The sequence below is a fragment of the Carettochelys insculpta genome, chromosome 1 (genome assembly GCF_033958435.1).
Source record: "Carettochelys insculpta isolate YL-2023 chromosome 1, ASM3395843v1, whole genome shotgun sequence".
NCBI lineage: Eukaryota > Metazoa > Chordata > Testudines > Carettochelyidae > Carettochelys > Carettochelys insculpta.
The window spans coordinates 301708926-301730132 of record NC_134137.1 but is presented as its reverse complement, the minus strand read 5'-3'; the positions used below and the strand labels follow the sequence as shown (position 1 = coordinate 301730132).

Here is a 21207-nt window from a genome sequence, read left to right as displayed (position 1 = left end):
TAGCCTGCCAAACAATGCTCCGCTCAAGCCCAGATGGGATTCGGACCCTGCTGGGAGAGTTGCACTGAAACATACAGGCATAGCAACAAGGCCAGTCCCACCCCTGTTGCCCTGCCCAGATGTGAGAGGAGGAGGAGGGAGAGTTGAGCACTGGCAAGGCTGGAGATACAAACTGTTGTTCCAGGGGCAGCAGGGTGGGTTCATTCCAGCATCTGGAGCCACAAAAGAGTCAGTGCCTGGAGCTGCAAATGACTCCTTAAAGAGTCGCATGGGGTTCTAGAGCCGCAGGTTGCCGACTTGTGGACTAGATAAAAACGATATCCCTTTACAGTGTAGTTGTCAGTGTGACCTTGGTGAATCTTTTTATACTCATTACACTGGCTTTGTTTTTCTGTATTGCAGCTTTTTTTCTTTTAAACAGATGCAAGTATATCTGTGCAATGCAACAAGGGTGCTATGTCACTATCTTCCATTAGCTAGGTTAGGTGGATCCCTACCTAATGTTCTGGCTTTTGTGTATCTTGGGCTAAGAGGCCTATCTCTGCCTATTCTTTGTACTGGGAGTTTAGGTATTTAGCACAGGCTTTGTGAAATATAATGTTGGTCCTGTAATTTTCTAGGTGCCTAAAAGTTTAAGTGTTGTATCACAATACTAAACTCGTTTTGATTATTCTTTCCCAAATCCTTAGTGCTTATAGGTACTTAAACACTTGACTGACTCAAGCTAAGCTCAGCTGTTAAGACATTATATGCACTGGGATCATTTTTCTGCGTTTGTAAAGTATCAATAACTCTTGCCAGTGGTTTTAGTGGCAGAGGCCTGACGTACACGATTCCAAAAGGATCTCAGGAATAAAAAAAAATGGTGGTTTACCAGTATAGTTGCTAGACCTTTGTCTGTTTGACATGAGCCTAAGTGGGACCACAGCCTCTTGTATGTAGTTAGGTGTTCTCCTTTCGGTAAAAATATGATCTGTACTTCAAATATTGACATTCATTTTAAACATGTGTGGGCCATTAGCAATGTTGAATCTGGACACATGGTTCAATGTGTTAAATCATTTAAAAATAGCACATCTGGTTTTTACCCTGGTGATAACACCTGGATCAGTTTAGCACCAGCATATACATTTAGGACACGTGTAGCTGTTAATTTCAAAAACATCTGTTGATGTTTGTTAGTGTGAACAATTGGATCATTCACATTCTTGGAGTTCGCTGAAACACTTTCTTGAGTCATGCTCTTACTCCTAGGTGTGCACAGATACAGGGAAACAAATATTCTGTAGTTGGTGCTAAAGACAGATTTTTTGTTTGGATGGGGTGATGCGAATCGTTTTGTGATCAGAGCATTTTGTCTTTATGAGACTTCCATTCTCAGATGTGTTGATGGCTGATTAGAAGACTTTTTTTTTTTTTTTTTCCCCCAAACCCAATCCATTTTGATACTATGAGTAAGACATCCCGCTCTCCTGGGATGTCTGAAGTGGGCAGACATTAAAAATTGAAGAAAGTAGGTTCTCTGAACAAGTCTGCAGATCTTTTCTGTGGCTGGCTGAAAGCAAATATGCCGGTTGTGTTGGAGCTTTGAAAAATGACTTCCCCTGTGACCTGCTGCCTTTTAGAGAGACTAGGGTTTACAGTTCCTCAGAGTTGCAAATGCCCTTGGAGTTTCCTTGTTGTGCCTGTTAGTAAGATGGGACTAATCTGCAGGATGTAACCCAAAAGCAGGCTATTAGTATGAGAGGAGCAGAGAGAAGACAGTGCTAATATGACTTTCCGTAGTTTTTATTTATCTCAGAGTTTATACTTAATACTGTTTTTCATTTGTGCAGTACTCAGAATGTAGAGTGAATGGAACATGTCAGCATTGCTTTCCAAGGTGTTAAGAAGAGCTGCTCTTAAATTTGCACTTGAATTGGCTTCTAAGGATCAGTGAGAGTAGATAAAGTATTTCTTTGTATCTTAATATAATATTTAACAAAACAAACAAAAAAGCCTGCTTATTAAGTCTCCTTTAAAGTTTTTATTTGTGGAGAATGTTAAGATGCACAATGCTAACTATTCATGCAAGCTGAAAGTAGGAGGGAATTTCGCTTAGTGAATATCCTTGCAGCTCAGTCCAGCAATGGTGATAGTAAGTATTATGGTTTTTTGTTCATCTCCAAGGAGTTGGAAGTAACTGCTCCCTGGAGTGCCTTTCTGGCACATATTATAAGGTGTAGTAGTTTGTTTATATGTGCCCTCTTGACTTAAAATGGTAATCAATGAGGGTGTGTAGAAATAAGAATAAATGTCTGGGGCTATGTGTTTCTTTTTCCTCTTACCTATTTTTTTGAATTTGGGGACAAGTGTTTTCAGGTCTCTGGGGATTATGGTCTCTTCTTTATTGAGGTCTGCTCGCATCCTCCAATTCTTCTTTTGCTAGTCTCTTCTTGCTAGTGAGTTCCTGTTATGATCCCTCACTTATTATCCCTTGTACCTTTAACAGAGGTTCAAGAGAATCAGCTTTCTCTGAGAATATCATTTATGCTATTCCATAAATAATTAAATCAGTGTCTTAAGAGCCATAGACTTTCAACTCTTTCTTCTTCCTCTTCTGCCATCATCAATGTTGTCATTCAGGTTTTAGTTAGTATCTGCAAAGTTCCTCATTGCTAATGACTATCCTGTTGTTCAGGTCAGGGGTAAGCAAATTTTTACGTTCAGGCCCCACTTTTCATGCCTGCAATTAGCAGCCCCCGCCCCCAATCTGTCTAATGTAATCCAAAGTGACAGAAATTTAGTGTGTGTGTGTGTGTGTGTGTGTGTGTGTAAACCTTTTAGTATGTGTAAGAAAACCAGTACACTCATCCCTCGCTGTACGAGCACAATTGGTTCCCAACTTTCTGCTCGTGGACAAAAACTTATAAGAGGGACACTAAATTACCATTAAATACATGTATCAGTCTCTGATTTGTTCCAAGTGCTCCTAAATCAGTGAAGGACTGGCAGTAGGTGGTGCTGCTTTTGAAAGGTAAGTGAACCTTGAGTTGAGGGGGAGTTGAGGAGGGGTAAAAGGCTGGGGACACTCTGGGGACATGAGTGGGAGAGAGGGTTAAAACCTGGTGGCTGGTTGGCGTGGGGGAACAGGGGTTCAGGCTGCTGCAGGTTGGGTCTGTGGGGCTGGTGGGGGGGTTAAGGCCGCGGTGTCTCTCATTTAAGCTAGTACTTGTAAATAAAGTACTCGTTTAATGAGGGATGAGTGTATGTAGAATGTAAAAACTTTATTTGGTATATAAATGCGAATACACATAAGTAAAAGCAGTAACATTTCAACATTTTTAATAAGATGGATGAGCCTGAGACCCAGCAGCCAATTGTGCTGCTCACCCCTTATGCCCACCCCCTACTTTGCCCCTGGTTTAGTTAACCCAGACCGTACTCTCAATGGGGTCTGGATTGCCTTACTATATGATTCTCAAGTTGGAGCCACTGCATGTTTTGAATTGTGTAGTTGAAAGAAATATGGTAAGTTTTCAGAATGGTCAGACTAGACCATTTGATAAGTAAATGTTGTAGATCCAAGAAGTTGCCTCTTGAAACCTTACTAAGCTATTGTAATGTATACCAATTATTCTCTTTCCTAGGACTGAGAGTGTATAAATCTGTTTCGTAACAGCACAGAAACTCACTGCCACTTTAGGAAACATGTTTTTAATATTTCATCTTACTTTAAAATTCACATCTTTCCCGTTTTCCATCATCTCTTCACTGATCTCTGGGGATTACGTATTGTATGGATGTTTGTGTACTGTGGTGTATCTTTAAGTAGGAATAGTGAAACTACCTATTTCATGCTTTCTTAAAAACTTGAATTTTGTGATATACCTTAGTACTGCCGGGTCCCTCTAATGTTTATATGGAAATTATGTTCCTGCATCTTTTTGTGAAAGGAAAGACAAAAATGTTGACCAAGAATGTTTTTTATTAGATTGCAAATTGTGAAACAGTGGTATCTAGCCAGTGGCCTATAGGAGACTGTCTCTTAGATGCAGGACACTTACTTTCTGTAGAATTGTTTCCTTACACTCCAGAGCATTAAGAGGTCTCTCTACTTGTAAATGGGTCAGAAAATATAATCACAGAGAATGAGTTTTTGTTAGTACTATGGATTTAGGAGTGGAGAGGAGGTGGACTATGAGGTGACTTAAACCAACAAGTAAATGCTGTGGAACCAGCAAGGTCTTTAATTTTTAAGAAATTTGCTGGAAAATGATAGAATCTGGTATCTTGCTTTCTTGCAGCATAGCTCTGCTGAAACTTCAGCGATGTGATGCGGATTCTGTACTCAAGCAGTGTGATCAATCCTGCACATAAAATTTTTAAGCAAAGCTTGCAGATAAAGACCAGTAAACTGGACTGTTATGACAGATTTGTTGCTAGGTCTAGTTGGATCTATTCAGTTTTCCAAAAAGGAGTACACAGCAGGAGATCAAAGCTTTCCCCGTTTCAAACTCCTCAAAATAAGTCTTCTATTAATAGCAGTTAAACAAAAAAGCCTATGTGGGATTGGGAAAACAAACCTAGGCAACCTGATACATGGCAGAAGCAGAACTCAAAATGAAAAGTGTTTTAAGATGCATCATCAGATGTTTAAAGGATTTATGGCGATCTCTTCATAAGCTCCATGTGCCCAGAGAGGAAAGGCTGTGCAGGCGGTAAGTAAGCATGTCTAAAGGCAATGGAGTAATGTTCTTCATGAAAATGAAACTACTGAACTACCTGCTATTTAGAGTACATGTTGGACCTCCCTGGGCTGGCACCTTTGGGGCCTGATTGGTCTGAACGAGGGGATTTTCCAGACCAGTGGAGGTCACCTGCCACTGGTCCCCCAGCCAGTTGCTGCCTCAATTCTGGCCCTGCTGGATCCTCTACCACCAGTCTTATTGCTGGCAGCTGTGGGCTGCAGGTGTGGTCCTGCTGTTGAGGGCTCCAGCCCCAGACATGGCTCTGGGTCTGGCCCCCCTGTTGCAGGCTCTGGCCACGAATCCCCCCTTTCAAAGGCTCCTGTAGTGATCCATCCACTGTTGGCTCCGGCCCTGCAATGGATGCCGGCCCTGGCCAGGATGCTGGATATTGGCCCCACTACCACCATGGCCAGCTTGGAATGCTTTGGTCCAGCAACGTCTATGGCCCTGATGGACCGCGGTTGTTGCTGGACTAGATTGTCCCAGGTTTTTAGAGGTACAACCTATATTTGTATAGAATTGCTGCAGTTTAGTGTATAAACATTTTGTATTAAAGAAAATGTGCATTCTCTCACACACACACACCCCTTCCTTAAAATAATGACAAAAGTTAAGATGGCCTATATGAGACTCCTGAGACCACTTTTTATATTTATTTTAGTTGAAATACATTTCTGCACTAAAAGCATCTATGTTCAGTCTGAATTTCAGATCTTTTCTATCTCATGTCTCAATTTAAAGGCTTGGTTTTTGGCTTTGTGTGTATTTGGAAGGGGTGAATTTGGACAAGCGTATTGCTGTGTATCTATGTTCCATGCTATTGAAGAAGAACCTTCTCTAACCTTCTCTAATACCAGCTTAATATTTCCAGAGATTAGTAATACTGACTTTAATGGAAAAATCAGAAATACGCATAATTCATTTGTGAAGTTATTGAAACTACTTCTGAGATGAGCAAATTAGTCATAGTATTCTAGTAATTCTTTTCTCAACATGTTGGGTGGAAATTGGACTCCTTTGCCCTCGGTGAAAGTTTGTCCATCAACTTCATAGATTGTAAGGCCAGATGGGACCTTTGATCTTAACCCTACATAACACAGGCCAGTGGACTTCCCTGTCTCAAATCTGGTTTGAAATACATTGTACCTTTTTCAGAAGAAAATTTAAGTTTCTTTTGGTGGAAACTCCATCACAGCCCTTAATAAGTTGTTCCAGTGATTCATTACCCACATTGTTAAAAATGTATGCCCTATTTCCAGTTTTAATTTATCTAGTGTCACCTTCCAGCCACTGACTCTTCTTATACACCTTTGTCTGCAAAACTGAAGATCCCTCTTATTAAATTTCTGTTTTTTGGTATTCATAGACTGATCAAGGCACCCCATACATTTCTCTTTGTTAAGCTACATAGATTGAGCTTCCTTGTGCTCTCCCTGTAATGCATGTTTTCCAGTTCTTTAATAATCATCTTGAACCCTTTCCAGTTAATCAACATCATTCTTGAACTGTTGCCAACAGAACTGGACACAGCATTCAGGTAATGGTCAAACCTGTGCCAAACAAAGGTTCTGTAGTTTGTGTACTCCTTGATATTGCCCTTATTCCAAGCACCTCTAGAGGTCACAGTATCACACTGGCAGCTCATGTTCAATTGATTATTTATCATGAACCCCAACTCTCTTTCAGGATTACTGATTCACAGATAAAGTTCTCCATACTTTTTAGCTATAAGACTTCAGTGGGTCTAGGATTCAATCCCTTCCCTTTAGAGCTCAGGGAGCTCTAAAATCTGATTTTCACAAATTGTGAAGCCTTGCCAGTGAAGTAAAAACTACATCTATTTGCTCTGATTGTATTCTGACTGTGGCATGCTTTGGTGACTGTGCACCAGGAAAGAAATGGGTATAGCAGATGCTTGGTGCAAATAAATACGAGTTGGCAAAAGCATTGCATTAGCTGTGGCTCTTCATGCCATGTGGTGTTCTTTGATAAATGTGTAGGCTTATCTGTTATGTAAATTTAGTCCCATTTAGGAAGATAGTCTTTCTTTGTTCAGAATAGCTAGTTGTAGAGTCTTTCTCAGGGCCCATCACTGACTCTGCATTTGTATACCTCCTAGTACCATGTAGCCTTGGTATGATTGGACTCTGGGTGCTACCATGGTGTACATTTCTAATAATGATAATTGTGTCTATTCTGCCTTTTTTGTATTTAGAACAAGGCATCTTGAAACAAGAAGTTTATAAGATTGATTCACATCTGGGGCTACACTGTTGTTTGAACAGTTGCTATCTATTCAAGCTATCAAAACAAAAAAGCAGTCAAGTAGCACTTTAAAGACTAGCAAAATAGTTTATTAGGTGAGCTTTCATGGGACAGACCGACTTCTTCAGACCATGGCCATACCAGAACAGACTCGCACCACTATTCAAAGGGAGACAGCTGAGCTGTCTTTTATATTCAAATTCGGCACATTAACACGTGGTTTGAACTGGGATGGGAATTTTCTGAGTCACTATAGGGGCTTGTTTGCATACTTGGCTTAATGTAATTATTGACCTTCCCTCTCCTCCACCCCCCTTCTACCTCTCTACTCTCAGATTTGCTCACCTTGATCATTTTTTTTCTGATTTGGCCTCTTTGATTACTGTTTTTGGTTCTCTGTGCCTTAAATATTGAGTCTGTTCTGGTCTGGCTGTGTGGTCTGAAGAAGTGGGCCTGTCCCACGAAAGCTCACCTAATAAATTATTTTGTTCATCTTTAAAGTGCTACTTGACTTTTTTTTTTTGTTTTGATAGTATATAGACTAGCATGGCTCCCTCTCTGTTCCTATTCAAGCTGTGTGGGTCTATTATCTCTGATATCACAGATAGCTAAGCCTTCCTGTTTCGTTGGGAGTCTCCAGGAATCAGGCTTGATTTCCTGGATGCTTACTGAAGCCAAAAGGAGAGATTTTAGGTTGTTAAAAGTCTGGCAGTGCAGTGGGGCTAAGGCAGCTCCCTGCTTACCCTGGCTCTGTGTGGCTCCTGGAAGTGGTCCACCTGGACATTCCTGGGGCCTCTGAGTGGGAAGGCCAACTGGCTCTTCCTGCTGCCCCCACTCTGAGTGCCAACTCTACAGGTCCCATTAGCTGGGAACTGTGGCCAGTGGAAGCTGTGGCAGTGGTGCCTGCACATGAGGACTCCAAGTGTAAGCCACGCACCTAGGTGTGGTTAACTGTCCCATGTAGTGGTACCTAGACCACTTCACAGAGAGAGAATAAGTGCCCTCTACAGCCTAAGCTGAGAGCCAGCTGGCCTTTAGCTCAAGCCATAGAGGTGCCTGCATAAGCTCCAGAGGTTGCAGGTATGCACGTCTGCCTGTGGGCAGTTACACAAGCAGAGCCACAGGACGTGCTAGATGCTTTTCGGAGGGGCATGGAGCCAGGGCAGGCAGGGGGCAAATGGGGGCTGCCTGAAGCAAGTGCTGTCTGATAGCCTGCATCCTTCACTCTGCCTCAGCCCTGATCCCCCTCCCGCAGTCAAATGGCCTGCCAGAGCCTGCACCCTGCGCCCACTTCTGTATCCCAGTGCCCTGCCATAGGGTCAGCCCAGAGCTCCTGCCCACACTCCAAGCCCCTTGGTTCCATCCCAGAGCCCTCATCCGTCCCACACCCCTAGTCCAGTCTGGTGCAAGTGTGATGAATGGAGTGAGGGGAGGGGCAGGGCCTTGGGGAAAGAGGTAGGGGAGGGGAGGGACAGGACACGGGTTGTGTGGTTGGACGATTGGCAACCCTCCCATACTGTGATTTGTAAATGTGGATTACTGGATTTGTAAAAATAAATTTGTTTTGCAAAGGTTATGTTGCGTAGGTTTTTTAATTGAATTGAATGTAGGCATAATGAAGTCCTTACCCTACTGTTTGCTTTACCAGGAAGGTATTCACAACATAGAATTCAGAGTAATACATCTTAAAATGCAAAATATCCATCTTAAGATAGTCAAAGAAAAGGTGGAATCGTATACTTCACATACTCTGCCTTCTGGCCACACCTGTAGCATTCTCTGAGAAATCTATGTTAGGCAAAATATACACAGGGAAGTCCTATGAACCAGGTACTGAACCAGCACAAAATTTGCACACATCCAGTGACTTCATGTTATGAATCAGCCATGACAGCAAGATTCATTCTAACACCTAAATAAAAATTTGAATATGAAAGGCCAGTTGAGGTTTCAGTTCTGAATCGCTTGAGGATCAGTTGTTTCAACCATGTTTGTCAGTTTTTTTCATATTTCTTTCAAATTTTAATTATAACCCATCAAATCTTAAGCGATTGCTCCCGGGTTAGAATCAGATGAATGTCATTGAAGGGTGTTTTAATTTAATGGCTTCTGCATAACATCTGTTTCTAATATTTTAAAAGCCAATTTATATGGAAATTTATTTTAGCAAAAAGTCAATAGATAGACACTTTTAATATCTCTCGTACTCTAGTAAAACTCAAAACTTAAATGTAAAATAGCATTGACATAATGGCATTCTTTAACTTGCACAACATGAAGTATAACAAAACCAGGACCTGTTTACATTGCTGTAATAATACAACTGTATCTTCTCATTTGTCTTTCTTACCCTTTGGTTCATTTCTTTTTTTTTTTTATTTTTTTAATAGCCGAGCTATCAAGACAAACCAGGATCTTCTGGCAGAAACCCCGTGGACCCACATATTCTACAATGACTTCTGGGGAACCCTCCTCACCCACAGTGGGAGTCACAAGTCCTACCGACCTCTCTGCACACTCTCCTTTCGCATTAACCATGCCATTGGCGGCATGGACCCTTGGAGCTACCACCTTGTAAATGTCCTCCTACATGCTGCAGTCACAGGGCTTTTCACAAACTTCTCCCGAATCTTGTTTGGGGATGGATATTGGACATTAATTGCAGGCTTGCTGTTTGCATCTCATCCCATCCACACCGAAGCAGTGGCAGGAATTGTGGGGAGGGCTGATGTTGGAGCCTGCTTATTTTTTCTGCTGTCATTGATTTGTTACATTAAACATTGCTCTACAAGAAGCTACTCAGCCAGCACTTGGGTTTGGATCTTGGGTACGGGACTCTGTGCTGGTTGCAGCATGTTGTGGAAAGAGCAAGGAGTAACTGTTCTAGCTGTTTCAGCAGTTTATGACATCTTTGTGTTTCACAGGCTGAAAATGCATGAAATCTTTCCTTCTATATATAAAGTAAGTGACTCTCTTCCTGCCTTTTTTTTCCCCCAAATAAAACAGCAATCACTAAATTAATCAGATGCAAACCTTATCTTCAAGTGTGGCTTAGTAGGGAAGTCAGCCCTCTACAAAATAAGCACAGGAGTTATAATGAAAACCATTCAATATTTTATTTTATCTTTTTTTTCTATCTGTGGCTGACACTTTAACCAGGTGCTATTACCCATCTTTTCATGCTGGGGAAGCTATTTCATTCATTCACTCCTATCTCTTCCAGCTTTCCCACTCTGTTTGCCATCTTGCTCTTGGTAGGGTCCTTCTTTTTTTTGCATAAAGTCTCCTTATATCTTGCAAATTCAGCTTACTGTGGTTGAGTATACAAGTGCATTGATTGTTATAAATCTACAAGCCTCCCTGAAGCAAAGACAGAATATTTAATGTTCAGGTTCAACAAACTTCTCCCCGTAGTAGGAGCTGCCATACAGATGTATTACAAACCCTTTCCAGAAGAAATATTTCTCAGAATGTAACTAGTGGCTCACAAACAAAACAAAGAAGTCATCTCTGTTGTTCACATTACAACAGTGCTTAGATGTCTCATCTGAGACCAGGGCTCCATTGGGTTTGTGCTCCATAGAGTAACAGAAAAGCTGGCGAAAAATACTTGTTTGTGTCCCACTGGAAAATGCAGATTTAAAAATAGTAAAATGTTTCACGGGAACATATCAGTTTCACCATTTTAGATAGTACATTATCAAAATGCTTAGTTCTATAAGGTCAAAGTACTTTTTCACATCTGATATAAAATTCTAAATGAAAGTCTCCATCCTTTTTGAAATGAATTACTTTGAAAATGACATTTTAAGGAAAATTTTGGCATTTTTTTGTTTTGATTCAAGACAAAAAGAAATTCTTGAAATGCTTGAATTTCCCAGGCTTAAACTACAGCTCAATTTAAGAGGTAAGTCCTTGCCTTGAGTTTATAAAGACATATCAGACAAGGTGGCCCCCACCAGTCTTCTGCTAAGCTGTTGTGAAGTGTCGACTTGCTTAACTAATGGCAACTTACATTAAACGCTTTTTTATTCAAAGTCTGAAAACGTAAGAGCGCTTCTCAGAGCTCACGAACAGACAGCACCAGAACATTAAATAGTGACTTGTGTGGAAAAAGAACTATATATACTTATTAACAGCAATGTTTTAAAGTTGCATGATGTGATTTGTTTTTCCCCAATGGTTGGTACATAATTGTGTTGGAAAATATTTCGTTATCCATAGAAGAAAATGAGTGATAAAACTGTTTTTTTTCGTTTTGTTTATTTTCACTGTGTACCTATTCCCTACCATTTCAAATTTGAAACTAAGCTAAGCCACTGCTCCTCACATGCCTTTCATATGATCAAAATCCTCTCATGGATCCTTCTCCCATTTCTGTCTTCACACCTGGACTGAAAGTCAGCAGTTGATGCTAGACTCCAGGGAATAACCAACATTAGGACAGTTATGAGGAATCAAGGTGGAAATAAACACAGTTTTAGATGATGGATTTGCTGTTTGGTGCTATCCCATCCACTCCAGATTGGTATCTGAGGGATTTATTTCCTTTCCCCTAGTGGAGGATTTCCTGTTTACCATAAAGGGATACCATGTCATTGTATTTTTTGTTACATTTATGTTGTTTGTTTGTGTTTTTGGCAAATAACACTGAGGATGTTTTGCTTTTGAAGAGGTATATTAGATGCACAGGGAGCATGGGTCATGGCAAAGCTTCTCAGGAGAGCTGTAGGCCAGGGATGGGTTGCTCCTATGTACAGGGCTTTGTCACAAGGACATGAGGAGATAAATCTGGATTATGAGATGTTCAGTCCTGAATCCAATCCTTCTTTAAAAATCCTTCTGTTTTTGTGGAAGGACCACCACCTACAGTCATCCTGTATGTTGGGTAGGATGTTCCTCTGAAATATGCATTATTCTTTTGAGCCAGCTCCTGTACCTAGAGTGTGAGAGTTGTGATTCCCTTAACTTGCCAGTGCAAACGAACAGAAAATACTCTGATGCATTGCCAGACTTGCTCAATGTACATGTGAGTTATCATGTGAAATAAATACATAAATCTAGATGAATATAGATATGACTTTGAGGTGTCCAAGGTGATAATATTAATGAAGCTATTGACGTTCTGTAAATATTGTAACTATTCCTAAGACTTACTCTTCCTGCATTTTCGCTGATCCCTAATGCCCTGACTTCTTTGATATTTGGTTCTGTCCTCCTGTGTATTTGCAACTTTTTCTGTTTTTGGTGCTGGTACTAAATTCAGTTACAGATTAAGACTAAAATTCCAAGCAAAGAGATGAAGCAGCAGTAATGGTCACAGGGCAACAATTTGGTTATTTTGTATATTTTATATTTCAAAAAGCCTCTGGACAACACACAAGTATTCTGAACTGTGGGACAACCGTTAGGCAGTACTACTGTTGAAAAATTGAATGCTCTTAGATTTCAAATCTGAAGGTGGGATGCAATTTGGGTGAAAGTGATCATGAAGTAATGGATTTCACAATGAGGAAAGAAATGTGAGCAGCAGAACAAGGTCAATGACTTGAGAAAAACACATTTTAGCAATCTGAGAGAACTGGTTAGTAAGGTCTCATGGGAAGAAAATCTAAGGGATGATGGAGTTCAGGAGAGCTGGCAGTTTCTCAAAGAGGCAATATTTAATGTATAATTGCAAACTAACCCAGTTCAAAGGAAAGCTAGGAAGAATGGTCAGAGGCCAATAAAGTTCCCTCAGGAGCATTTTAATGACCTTTAGAAAAATGGAAACATGGACAAATTGCTAAGGAAGAGTACAAAACTTTTAGTACGAGTATGCAGGGACAACGTGAGAAAGACAAAGACATAAATGAGTAGCACTTAGCAAGAACGATAAAAATAAGTGAGGAGAGGTTGTTTAATTACATTAGGAGCAAAGGAAGACCAAGAAAAATATAGGTGTTCTACTTAGCTGGCAAGGAGTGCTAACAACCAACACAACGACATCTAAAAATGCTGAGCTGTTTAACACCTATTATGCTTGTCTTCTCTAAAGCGGAAATTTGGTGCCAAATACTACTAACACTAATAATATTAACAACAAGGGAGATGGGAGCAAGTCAGAAGAGGGAAAGATCAGGCTAAAGAATATTTAGGTAAGTCAAATCTATTGAAGTTAGCAGGCCCTGATGAAATTCATCTTGGGGTATTACGCCAAACCAACCTAATCTCCTTCTTGGGCAGTTTTATGGGCCTAATGTATAGGGTCGGGGGCAGAGAATGTGATAGATCTTGATTGTCATTGAGTCTGTTCTGGTCTGGCTATGGTCTGAAGAAATGGGTCTGTCCCACGAAAGCTCACGTAATAAACTATTTTGCTAGTCTTTAAAGTGCTACTTGACTGCTTTTTGTTTTGATAACCCTTAAGAGTAGTTATCCGTGGTTGACTGAGGCGGCTTATCTAGTGTGGTCCCTAAGGGTGTCAGCCATAGGTCTGGTACTTGTCAGCATTGTTCAGTAATGACTTGGCAATGGACAAGACCATCTGTCAGGTGTAAGTAAGGCGATCTGGCTTCTTTTCATGTGGCCTTGAAAGTCTTATAACTTGGGCTAATCCAGTGAATCTCTGTGCCTCATTTTTCCAAGCAGTAGAAATGTGGGATGTACTTCCCAGTATGACAGTGGTGCTGGTTAGAAATTCCCAGAAGCCAGGGATAATAATGAATATCATGGGAGTCTATGTATAAATAATAATAAATGTAACACTTTGAATTCTATGTTAAGAATACAACTTTCTTCTCTAATATCCTTGTGCGCCTCTTTAGGCAGCTCTGTTTTGTATTCCCCCCTCTTCAGGCACAGTTCTGCTTGAGCAACAGCTTCCTCAACATCAGAGAAACTTCCCTTCAGCCATTTAAACACTCAGGTGAGCTCCACAACAGTTAATATCCTGAAGTGGGTTGCAAGCCTCTTTCAATGGAGGTGTCAAGGCTGGCATTATACCGGGCTGATGTCCAAGCCCCACCACCTGTGTCTGAAGCCAAAGCTGAATTACTAACACCTGGGGGGCAAAGCCAAAGTTTGAGGGCTTCAGCCCTGGGTAGCAGGCTCAGGTTACATCCTTCTGCCTGGGGCCAAAGCTCACATTTTGTTCCCCACTCCTGAAGGTTGTGTAGTAGTAGTTTTTGTTGTCAGAAGGGGTCACAGTGCAATAAAGTTTGAAAACCTCTGCAAGGGGGAAACTGTTGCAATTTAGCGTATATAAAATTAAAGGAAAACAGTGATCTGTTTAAAAGGCAGGCTAAAGCAAATGAGTCCTCTGAAGCAGTGGTTCCTAACCTTTTCAGTAACACAGTCCACTTCAATAAGACAAACAATTCCATGGCACACCCATTTTTTACTCAAGTGGGGGTTGGGGAGGAGGCACAAGCATTTAAACTGTGTTCCAGCTCCAACAGGCTCCTGCCCTCCCTCTCCCCTTGCCCCAGTACAGGTGTGGGGGTGGGCTCCCTGTCAGCCTGTTTGGGCCATTTCAGCTGCTTCCCAAGTGTGAATGGGCTGCGAGACCAACATTTCCCCTTGCAGTGGCTCTGAAAAGAGCTGCTCTGGGGGAAACTGACAAACCCCACACCAGCTGGGACTTGGGCAGCCTTCTGCTTCAGCTCCAGCTGGCACAGGTCATCAGCCACCACTCCTTCCCACCCTTCCCCGTAACTCTGCAAAGAGCAGCAGTGCAGGGAAACTGACAACATTTCATGGCACACTTGGACAATTCCACAGCACACCAGAATGTTGGGGTACACTGGTTGAAAACCACTGATCTAAAGGTCCCCTGTGCTTTGCTTACTCTAACATTACACAATTCAGACTTGCATAGCAGCATTAGAAGACAGTTGTCAACACTGTTTTGTATTTGAGTGCACTTTGAGTCTTACCATTTCACACAATTGTTCTCTGAAGGATTAACCCTGTGATGAGATGAAAAATATTCCTCCACTGGAGGGCTGGAAATAATTTTCTGGGCATGTTGCAAAACCTGTTGATTGGCTGTTTGGGAATAGCAGAGTCACTTGGATGTGGGGCTTGTTGTAGTTTCTGCTTTGTTTTGTAATATGTTTCCTGGCTTCTTGTTGGCATTGGGGGGCTGGGGGAGAAGTAGGGAAGTGCAAGGAATTTCTGCTGTTTTGGTGTGAAATGATTTTATGTGCATCTTCTAAAGTAATATCAAGGATGACTGTAGCACAGGATAAGTGACCTTAACACGAAAGCTTCCTCCAAATGATACCAAAGATAAAGTTTCTATTGACAACAGTAGGGGCAGGAATTTACCATTTTTTAAATATCATTTAAAGCTACTGATATGGAATAGGGTGCTGATTGTGAATATTGGAAAGAATAAAAATATATTAGACACAATGTTAACCCATAAACTGTTCCACGGATTGTAACAAAACGGATTCCAGCTTTTCTCATTTTTGTGCATCTGAGATTTCTCACTAGTTTCTGAATTGTGGATTTATTTTAAACTTATTTTAGCTCTTAGTTTGTGTGACAGGGCTTGCAGTCAACTCTCGTGAGCAGTCCCTCTGGTTGCATGTGTCTCCTTTATTCTCTGGTGACCTCCTTCTAGTGTTTCTCAAGTGGTTTCTCTAGCCCCACCTGGGGCTCTGTCTTTAAGCCTTGTTATGGAGCTGCATCCCCAGGGGTTCCCACCAGGATACACTGTTCTTCTTGGGATCCTCCCCAGGCTCAGTCCTCACCCTGTCCCTGCAGCCAGTCAGGAACTCCCTCAGTACTTGCCTGACCATTGCTTGCAAGTTTTCCTCAGTTCAGTTTGATCAGCCAATCAGGAGCATCTTGCTCCCCAGGGCTCTGCCCCACCCCCTCAACCTGTGGTTGTGCAACAGTTCCCTCAAGCAGCTTCATGTGCATTCCTTCTTCCGGTTCCTAGTAGCAACTCAGCCCAACAGCTCTTACCATCATTCTCTGCCACCCATTTTTATATGGCCCTCCTGGGCCCTGAATGATTGCTTCCTATGCAACCACTCTAGCCTGCTTGGAGGACCTCTCCATTGCTCCTTTCCTGGGATGGGTGTGGCGGAGGCTTGAGGTCTCCAGCAAGGAGCCGTTAGGATTAGTCCTCCCACTAACAGTTCTCCATTGTTATGGGTTTTGAACAATATTCCCTTGTCCGAGATTGAAAATACCCCGAGCATCTAGGAAGCTTTCTTGGAAAAAGGTCATCACTATCGGCACGATCCAAGTTTCTACTACACTATTAATTTTACATATTTTAATTCTTGTGATTTGAATGGATAACGAATGACACATGAATTGAGTGTGGTCATATCCAGATTGCAGACGGATCACTCCAATGTCCCTGCTGCTTACAGCTTTCTGAGGCTTGACTATAGTGAAAACAGACCAGTGTCTTGTCCGGTCTTCAGTTTCTGCTCAGACCGTTATGGACAATCATAGAAGTATTGGATCATTTTTATTGTGCTATGCTACAGGTTGAACCTCTCTAATCCAGAAGAGTCTCATCCAGTGAACTCTGTAATCCATCCTGATTTTACTTAGCAGGACAACCACTTATCATGGTTTGGCTATGTTTCCCATTGTCCCATACAGTTTGTTTACAGCCACCAGTCTGGGCTTTCCGTGTTCTGTGCTGTTATTTAGCTGTAATTTACCCCTAAACATCGTCTGAGAACCTAGTAAGCAATGGAAGTGTAGGTAATGTACTAGAAAATATTGACCACCTGTTATCCATCACATTCTCTTATCCGGCGTCAGTGCTGGATGAGAGAGGTTCAACTTGTATGTGAAAAACTGTGTGTGCAATGAAAGGAAAGAGGAAACAGACACTGAAGAGGAAACTTCATGAAAAGTTATGTTATCACACGTTAGAGAGGAAAAGTGGTTGTATGAAATGGGCATCTTAAAAATGTGTTAAATTATTTAAAGGGTGACTAACAGTAAACACAATGTGGGATATTATTACACTAATATATTGTAAGTTGCAGGGTGGAAGGAACAGAGGAAGTAAGGCCTGGTGCTCAGGGTGTTAGCCTGGTACTTGGGAAGTCCTTATTTTGCCACTAGCTTCCTGTGTAGCTGTAGGCAAAAAAGTCATTTTGTCTCTTTGTGCATCACTCAGGGATATTAAGACTTCTTGGACACACAGGAGCATTGAGAATAAATTCATTAAAATTTCAGGTGTCCACATATTCCACTAATGGGGGCAGGGCTTTAAAATACCTAAAATAGGTCTGGAATGTGGCAGGGAGATGTCAGCACAGATATTTTTGCACTTCAGTTTTTGTCCTTGGTCTAGCTGGTGTCAGATAAATTTCTCAAACCTGGTCGCAGGTAAAAGCAGGATTTCTGCTTTTGCGGGACAGCTATCACCTGCCCTCTAGTCATACTCCTGTTACTATGTTTGTTTGACTAGCTGTAGTGCTGCTTTGCCACGACAAACACACGGTAACATGACACAGTGATTTTACTGGAACGCCAGGGCTTCACAATGCTGATGCAGTAGCTGCAAAAGCCGAACCACTAGCAAACCAGATAAAGTGCTGTCTGTTACCTGACATCTGTTTTTATATGCATTTACATTTTTAAACATACAAGGCAATATTTTTCTATAGTTGTCTATTTAAACCTGAATTCTGTCCTGTAACACATGGGATGGATCCCATTGGCTTTCATGGGAGATGCACATTATTCGGTAGAATTTGACTCCAAGCATTTTCCTTCTTTTTGTCAACTGTTCTTGCATCCCAGTGTGTGAGACAAATTCAGGCTTCTTGGCTAACTGAAAAGTTTGTCTGAAACACAGTTTGATACACACAGCTATATTATGACTAACCATTCACAGCCAGATTTTTCTTTCTTCAGATGCATTCTAAGAGCATGTTTATAGCTAAACCCTAAAGCATCTCTTAATGGAAGTGTACTTTGACAAAGCTGTAAATTAATATGTGAAAGTGAGAACAGTCAAAAAAGTAACCAAGTTGGGATAATTCATCAGTTTGTTTCATGTCAGTAGGGAAGAAAGGTGGTATTTTGTTTCATTCCCAACATTTTTAGACCTTAAGCTTTTCATGCTAACTCAAATAGAATCTAGGTTGTTTGATTTGTAATATATCATATGTATCAAATGATTCTACATGTCAGCAGACAGACTAGCATAAATTAAACCACCACAAAATATGGGGGGGAAAAAAAAAACCAATAGGGGAGAGAGCTGTGGTGAAGCTTGTAATTACAGAAAATATGCAAATACATAGAGGCCTAATCCTTTTGTACTTGCAATCCCCAACCTGAGAACAAACAGGGCCATTAATCAATTTCACAATATGTAGTCTTCTGTCCAATTAGTAATATAAAGCTAATTTAAACTCTTAGTACCTTGTTTTTTTTGTTTTTGTTTTTTTATTTTTGTTTTTAAATGGTTGAATGGAGCAAGGAAATACTAGTGGTTAAAAAAGAGGGAGAAAGCAGTAACATTCTTGGCTGGACCATAATACAATATATGTATAACTTTGAGCTTTAGGTAGACACGCTATCTAAATTGAAATGTATATCACATGTGCATTCCAATGCTTCAGTATGTTAATATTTTTGTAGCGCAACATATTGTTAATACTAGGGGACTGGTATATTGAACTAAGGAAATTTCTCTTTCCCATCTCTCATTTGATTAAAAGTTCTCCTGGGAGGTCTGTCTCACATATGGAATTAGTTACTGGTATCTGTAACTTGACATGAACCACAGATGGAACCATAGGATGCATTATATAACCTTTTGTGCTGTTACACTCATTGCTATACTGTTTTTTTTTGTTTTTGTTTTAGAAAAAGGAAGCTTATATTCCATTTAAGGTAACCATGCAAACCTACTGCTCCATGAATGACGTGGTTAACCACCAGATAGAACATTACTCACGCTTATGGTCAGGAGCAACCTTTGTTGTGGTTGGTATGCACCACCTTCATTTGAAATGGAGCTTTCTGTGCATTAGATAAAATTTAATGATTTTTTAGAAGGCTTGAAAATGAAAAACAAAACCACATTTTGTGATTGGCTACACTACAGTCAGCATTCTTATTTAACTGTTTAAAATAGCTGCAAGTGAAGGACATTGAACTTAATTCATCAGCTTCAGGCTTCAGTCTTCAAGTAAAGCACGCCCTCTGACCTTGTTTCTTATTTGAGTTGATTCACCCACCGCAGTTAAAGGTCAACTTCAGGGCTTTTTTGTGGGGGGAGTGGGGTTGGGAGGGGTCCCCTCTCTCTGGCTTCTGTCATTTTGTATCACTGCCTTCTTTATAATCTGGCCTTTACTGCTTTAAGGAAATAATAAAAGCCCCAGATTAGATGAAACGTATCAGTTTACGGAATATACTAGGTTGATTGGTTGATGGCTGCTTCACTGATTCAGGGGGATATGACTCGTTCCTTTTTCCTGCAAAGTTGTGTGTTGATGGACTCTTGGACTTGCAGTGAGCCCATTACTAGACTGGAACTACTCTAACTATTTATAGAAAGCTTTTCGTAGTGAAAATAAGTTCCAAACTAGCCCCACGACATGCAGTGAATGACTTAGTTTTAAAACGTCACCTGACTTCTGGCCAGATTTTTCCATCTAAACAAAAAACTGCCCATGGAAGTGCAATAAGCTGTGAAAGACCAGCTTTGTGTGCTGTATAGAGTTCTATATTTGCAGAAGTAAACAAAAGATTTGGAGCATTACAGTCCAATGGGGTCTTATTTACTCTGTTGTTGTGCCCTTGTATTCAGTGCTAGTCATCTGTGAATTAATTTTTTCCAGCAGTTATATACCTGTACAAAACCATGAAGATACTGAAATATATATGCACTGCATGCATTTCTTGATGGGGCAGCTGTGTTCTGGACTCTCTGCTCCTTTTCGGTGGCAGCAGGGGGCCTGCAGTATTCTCACATTCATGTGAATAGACCAGGGATCTCAAATGCAACTTGCTTTAGGGAGAATACCAGTCCTCAGATCTTCAGTGGGTCAGCAGGCACCCCCCCCGCCCCCGGCTGTGGGAGACCCTAGCCAGGGTAGGGGTCCTCACACCTCCCCTGACCCCATCAAGGTGATTTAAAATTGTCTGGGGGTCCCTGCCACCATCATCAGCAACACTGTGGGCTAGAGCAGCTTCAGGCTTCAAACTCTACGTCAGTGCTGGAACATCCCTGTGGCCTGGGGGAGGTGTATGCAGAGCTGTGTTTATCCATATGAGCTCAGGGTGGTTGCTCCAGGCCCTGTGCTTTAGGCATGCCCTGTCATGGCTGCCACTACCATTCAATGGGTCGGATGGTCCCTCATACTCAAGTTAGTGGTGTGGGGCCATCAGCAGGGTTCCCCCTGAACTTACCATGGTGGCAGGCAGTGCAGGGAAGTGTAGTGATGCAGCAACCTCTGCTCCAGTGTGCTTCCATAGCCCAGCCCAGCCCAGCCCAGCCCTCTGCTTGCTGTCGCCATGGTGAAGTGGAGTAACCAGGCTGGCCTGGCCAGAGCAGAGGCTGCTGCATTGCTCCGCTTTCCTTCTGTGGTGAGTAGGGCAAGGGGGGGGGACCGCTGCTGCTGCTGCTGCTGCATACCAGCCCTCTTCCCCCCAGACAATCCGCAAAATCATGTCCCTCGGGGGAGGGAGTTTCAGGGAGGGGGTTCAGTGAGAGGGGAGGGTGAAGTGGGGCAGGAAGAGGCAGGATGAGGGCAAAATATAGGCTAAGCTTGGGGAAGAGTATGGACACCCCTCTCTCCCCTAGGGCAGAGACTCATGTGCTGGCAGCCATGCCTAGACCAGCTTGTGGAATTTCTTGGGCTGTAGATGGCCCAGGGGGCCATGAGTTTAGGACCGTTGGAAAAGACACTTCTTTATTCTCTTTACTTCCAAGCCACTGATACTTGCTGTTCCCCAAAGCTCCCAGTCCAAGGCTGTCTTCTTCTGGACCCTTTGATATAAGGTGCTCTAATTCACCCATCTTATTAGACAGACTTCTAGCATTTGTGTAAAAGCACTTTAAAAAACCACCACTATTCATATACCTGCCCTTCCCTGACGTATTGGATTCTTTTATATGTGATTTTTTTTTTCATCTGTTCTGGCCCATACTTCATCTCCCTTCTTCTCTTTCTGACTGAATTCTAGAGAATCTCTATCAATGGAGTCTCGCCTAAGAGAAGTCTCCATC

The 21207-nt window shown here is 41.8% G+C and overlaps 1 protein-coding gene across 2 annotated transcripts in view; it reads left to right on the top strand.

Annotated features, from left to right (window-relative positions):
- TMTC2 (transmembrane O-mannosyltransferase targeting cadherins 2) overlaps positions 1-21207 on the top strand; it is a 383570-nt gene that overhangs the window by 133532 nt on the left and 228831 nt on the right. For both annotated transcript variants that reach the window (XM_075012210.1, XM_075012200.1), the window contains one exon: positions 9386-9956. In XM_075012210.1, coding sequence (XP_074868311.1) covers positions 9386-9956 — 571 coding nt within the window. The remainder of the gene's footprint in view (positions 1-9385; positions 9957-21207) is intronic.